Source organism: Hippocampus comes, unplaced genomic scaffold (assembly GCF_001891065.2).
Source record: "Hippocampus comes isolate QL1 unplaced genomic scaffold, H_comes_QL1_v1.1 scaffold326, whole genome shotgun sequence".
In the NCBI taxonomy this organism is placed as follows: Eukaryota; Metazoa; Chordata; class Actinopteri; order Syngnathiformes; family Syngnathidae; genus Hippocampus; species Hippocampus comes.
The window spans coordinates 609,018-613,348 of NW_017805930.1; the positions used below are offsets into that span (position 1 = coordinate 609,018).

The 4,331-nt window shown below is 43.1% G+C and overlaps 1 protein-coding gene across 1 annotated transcript in view; it reads right to left on the bottom strand.

Annotated features, from left to right (window-relative positions):
• The window catches only part of mybpc2a (myosin binding protein Ca), a 32,140-nt gene continuing 27,809 nt past the window's right edge, over window positions 1-4,331 (bottom strand). The window contains exons 24-28 of the mRNA XM_019889878.1: window positions 3,292-3,366; window positions 3,013-3,172; window positions 2,549-2,685; window positions 2,287-2,473; window positions 1-1,400 (exon numbers count right to left, since the gene is read on the bottom strand). Of these exons, the coding sequence (XP_019745437.1) occupies window positions 1,369-1,400; window positions 2,287-2,473; window positions 2,549-2,685; window positions 3,013-3,172; window positions 3,292-3,366 (591 nt within the window). The 3' untranslated portion in view covers window positions 1-1,368. The remainder of the gene's footprint in view (window positions 1,401-2,286; window positions 2,474-2,548; window positions 2,686-3,012; window positions 3,173-3,291; window positions 3,367-4,331) is intronic.

Consider the following 4,331-nt stretch of genomic DNA (forward strand, 5'->3'; position numbering starts at 1 on the left):
TATTTATTTAGTTCCCTTCTCAGCGACGATCCAACATGATTTGGTTGTTTTGGTTGGAGCGGTCACCTCTGCTAGGGTTTCACCGTCCTCCCTCTTGGCTGGGGCGTGTTTGTTTTGCGGCCGCGCGAATTAGCGCTTAATTGGTTTGCTTAGTGGTGACGCGGGAAAGAGCGGAGAAAAAAAGAGAGCGAGGGCTAATTAGGCCGCTGTTGTCGGGGTGCCTTAATGAGCATCTCGTGTTCCGTCCTAATGAGACCCCGATACCCGCTGCTTGCACCAAAGGGTCAACACTCAACACCGTGTGTGTGTGTGTGCGCGCGCATCATAGCTTTATTAGCTTCTAAGCAAGAAAGTGGTGGGAAGCAAGCAAGTACAGATCCAGTGGTCCCTTGACTTCAAAATTGGAGCAAGGAGGATTACATGTTGCGTATTTAATTAAACTCGATCACCATCTTACAAAAGTCTGCTAGCTTAATGCTAACACACAATACAAAATGACATATACAGGCTAACGCCAATGGCATCAACGTCGTGGTGTCGCACCACTTTTTGGCAACAGGTATCTGAACACAAACAGTGCAGCAACACGTGGAGATAGGCAATATTATCGTACTCATAGATTCTTTATCCTCTGACAAACCAACTACGTTTAGTGAGTGTCTCACATACAGAAGTTGAGTATTTTTTTTTTTAAACCTGATCCCAAACAGAAGGAGCTGCTCAATGTAATTCATTAAAAAAATGTATGTCCTATTATGTTGATACTGTACATTTTGATTAAGTACAACACTTTAGAGTGCAATTTTTCATCTTCAAAATCACTTTTGTTTGTGGTTTTTTTTCCAGGCTGCAACGGAATAACGTAATTTCCATTCATTTCAATTGGGAAAAAATAATTTACGACTGTTTTGGGTTACGAATGGGGTCACGGAACAAATTCAATTCAAGTCACCACTGTGTAGATTTTTTTGAATTGTCTGAACTTTTTTGTTTTTCTGAGGGCTTTGTACTTATACTCCCTTACTCCATTTGAAAAGGAACATCTGTACTTTGTACGCCTTACTTTGTCAAAACAGAATCGTCACTGTTTTCAACCTCCGCAGATGACGACAGCAAAGAGAAACAAGGTCAAATCAAGTCCTTTTGCCGCCTTTGAAGAATTGTTCTAATTTAATTCTTGACTTTTGATCCCGACATTCAACCACCACGTGACAGGAAGTGCCGGTGGCAACGCAAGTAAGAGCAGAAAGAGAGATGACAGCAGCAGATGTACTTCAAGGACCTTATCCTCAAACAAAGATGTGAAACTAACAGTTGACGGCACATGAAATCATATTTGCTCAGCGGGTCGTCCGGTCGGATCCATCCTCATTTTTTCACGTCTTCCTTCTCCTTGACCACTGCGGGAGAAAAATGACGACCGAGATGACGTCACGGCAAAGAAGGAAGCCAGTGTTTGATGATGTCAAAAAGCAAAGCTCAAGCCACTCATGAATGCTCAAGACAGCATGGCCGTTATTATCTGGATGAGCTAAAAAGGTGATGCAATCACAAAATCGACTGCAATATTCATTTAGGAAATAGTGACTACATTTGCATTTTTTTGGGGCAAGCTATCACAGAATGTTTCAAGGTAAACGAAGCACTTTTAACAAAAAAGCCTCTTAAATTACTACCTTTTTTTTAATGAGTATCCTTTATAATTGTCAACAAAAATGCTTTTGAAAATCGTTTTTAATGCCCCTGATATAAAATTAAAACCACCCATTACTTTAAAATGTATAATTAAATTATTTAAAAAATCATAATTAAAAAAAAAAACACTGGACGATAAAGTATATCAACAAATCCCTTCAAAGGAATAAGAAATTAAAAACAAATCCGAAAATGAAATGCTTTTAAAAATCAAATACTGTTCATTTAAATGCAGATTTTACCTCAAAAGCAAAAATATACAGCAAAAAATCTCAATTCAAAATCCAATATTAAATGCAAACAAGCATACTAAATAAATTAATAAAAAAATCTTTTTATAAATGGAAAAATATCTAAAAGTTGGAAAAAGCTTTTTAAATTAAAATTCAAAACTTTTCACTTAAAATAAAATATTCAATTTATATGAATTTAAAAGTAATCAAAACACTTTCATAGCTTTAAACAAGCAACAACTTGACTACAACACTGAAGTCTTTTTGGTTGGCTTTTCAGTCACTGTTGATCCTCATTGGCCGAAACAAAACTAATCCTCCTCCGTGAAAAAAGTGACCAGCGACATTGTAGTCCTACCTCGGACCTCCAGCTTGCACTCCACCTCGTCCTCGCCGAGAGCGTTGATGGCTTTGCAGGAGTAGCGGCCGCCGTCGTACAGGCTGGGTTTGCGGATGTTCAGCGTCAGCACGCCCTGGTTGTTCTGCATCAGGAATTTGGGGTCCTCGCCGATGATCATCTTGTTCTTCATCCAGATGATTTTGGGCTACAGTGGCAAGAGATGCAGGGCTTCCTCGCGACTGGAGCGAATGCCAACACGCGGCGTCAAAGAGGAGCGTACCTTGGGGTAGCCGCGCACGGCGCAGCTGATGGCCGTTGTGTAGCCCGCCACCACACTCCGGTCCACTAGGGGTGCTGTGAATTTTGGGCAAGCACTCTGGTCTTTCTCTTTGAAGGGTGGAAGGTTGCAGTCCAAACCTGGAGAAAGTCAGACAGTGGTGACACTACTTCCTTCGTCGACGTTCTTGCATTGGTATTTATTTTTCTGGCGACTTTTTACTTTCCAACTGCAAAAACAGATACCTGGACTTTCAACTCCTTACTTTTTCAAAAATAAATTCAATCAAATTTCAGTTAAATTGAAAATTCATTCATTCGTTGATTAACTAAAAAAAAATAAATAAAAATACAAGGATATAAATAAATACATAAACTCGACAAATCCATGCTTCTTGATTGGAAAAAGTGCTTCGCTATCTGTAACTGTCAGGTACCTTTAGCCTTTCAGCCTAGCGTTTGACTTACCCGTCTTGCAGATGAGCACCGTGCTGCTGCTGACGCCAGGCTCCTCGCTCAGGCCGCACACGTTCTCGCTGAAGACTCGAAAGGAGTACTCGTTACCAATGACCAGGTCGGACACGGTGCAGTTGGGCCGCCGGTTGTGCTCGTACACAGTGAACCAATCCTGGCGTGATTTGAGACGGATCAACGCATTCTCGCACGGGCCACCAAATTATGATTATAAAAAAAAAAAAAAAAAATTTTTAAAAAGCCATCCACTCCAACATGGCTGCCTTGGCTCACCTTGGTCTTCATGTCGGCCTTCTGAATTGTATAGCCGATGATCTCTGCATTGCCATCGTCTTTGGGTGGCTTCCACTCCAGTGAGGCGTTGAAGCCCCAAACATCGATAACGCGCACCTCCTTGGGGGGGCCCGGCTTTTCTACATCAACAAACACACGACAGCCATGTACTTTTTTAGGAAGATGACTTCAGAGCAGGGATTGGGGTGGGGGTGGGGGGGTCCTCATCCTCTCATTAGCTCAACCTTCTCAAGCGTCAAGTATGAACCTAATCCCGGTCTACACACAAATAATCCTATGGCGTAATCCCGCTGACCTGTGAAGAGATGGGGAATGAGCTGGCGGTCAGGATTAACGTGCCACTTTGATGACTTTGGGAAGTTGGGAATGAGGAGTCCGTGATCACGCCTTTGAAGAGATTTGCGCTCCTCTGCCGTCGCATTTCCCGTGCGCGTGATGAACCCGCGACTCACCGACGACCTGGATGCGGATGTTGGCGCGGTCCTCCATGTTCTCGATCTGCACGGCCAGCGTGTACGTGCCCGAGTGGACCCTCTGGGCTGAGCGGATGAAGAGGATGGAGTCCACCTCGCTGGTGCGTGTACCCACGCTTCGATCCTCCAGGGCATTGCCATCTTTGTACCAGGTGGCCACGGGGCGAGGTTTACCCTGGAAAGATCCAAGGTCAGGAAAAAAGACAATGATTCTCCATTTTTATTTATCTTTCCAAGATACCATTTATTGTTTATTTCTGCAATGTGATAATTTCCAAGGCCAAAAGCCAAAAGCCAAAAGCTACAACCTGGGCTGCAACCCTGAGACTCCTGAGTGCACTTGGCACGATCGCAAAAAAAAAAAAAGACGCGAAATCAAATATTAAAATGGACAAGTCAGCAGTTCTAAATCTACCAGTCGTTCCTTCACCGCCACTTGACCTACTTTGTGCCAACATGCTGATTTTTTTTTTTTTTTTTTGGGGAGGGGGGGGGGGGGGGGGGGGTTTTTTTGGCTGGGCAAATCTTTTTTTAAAATCCCAGGGA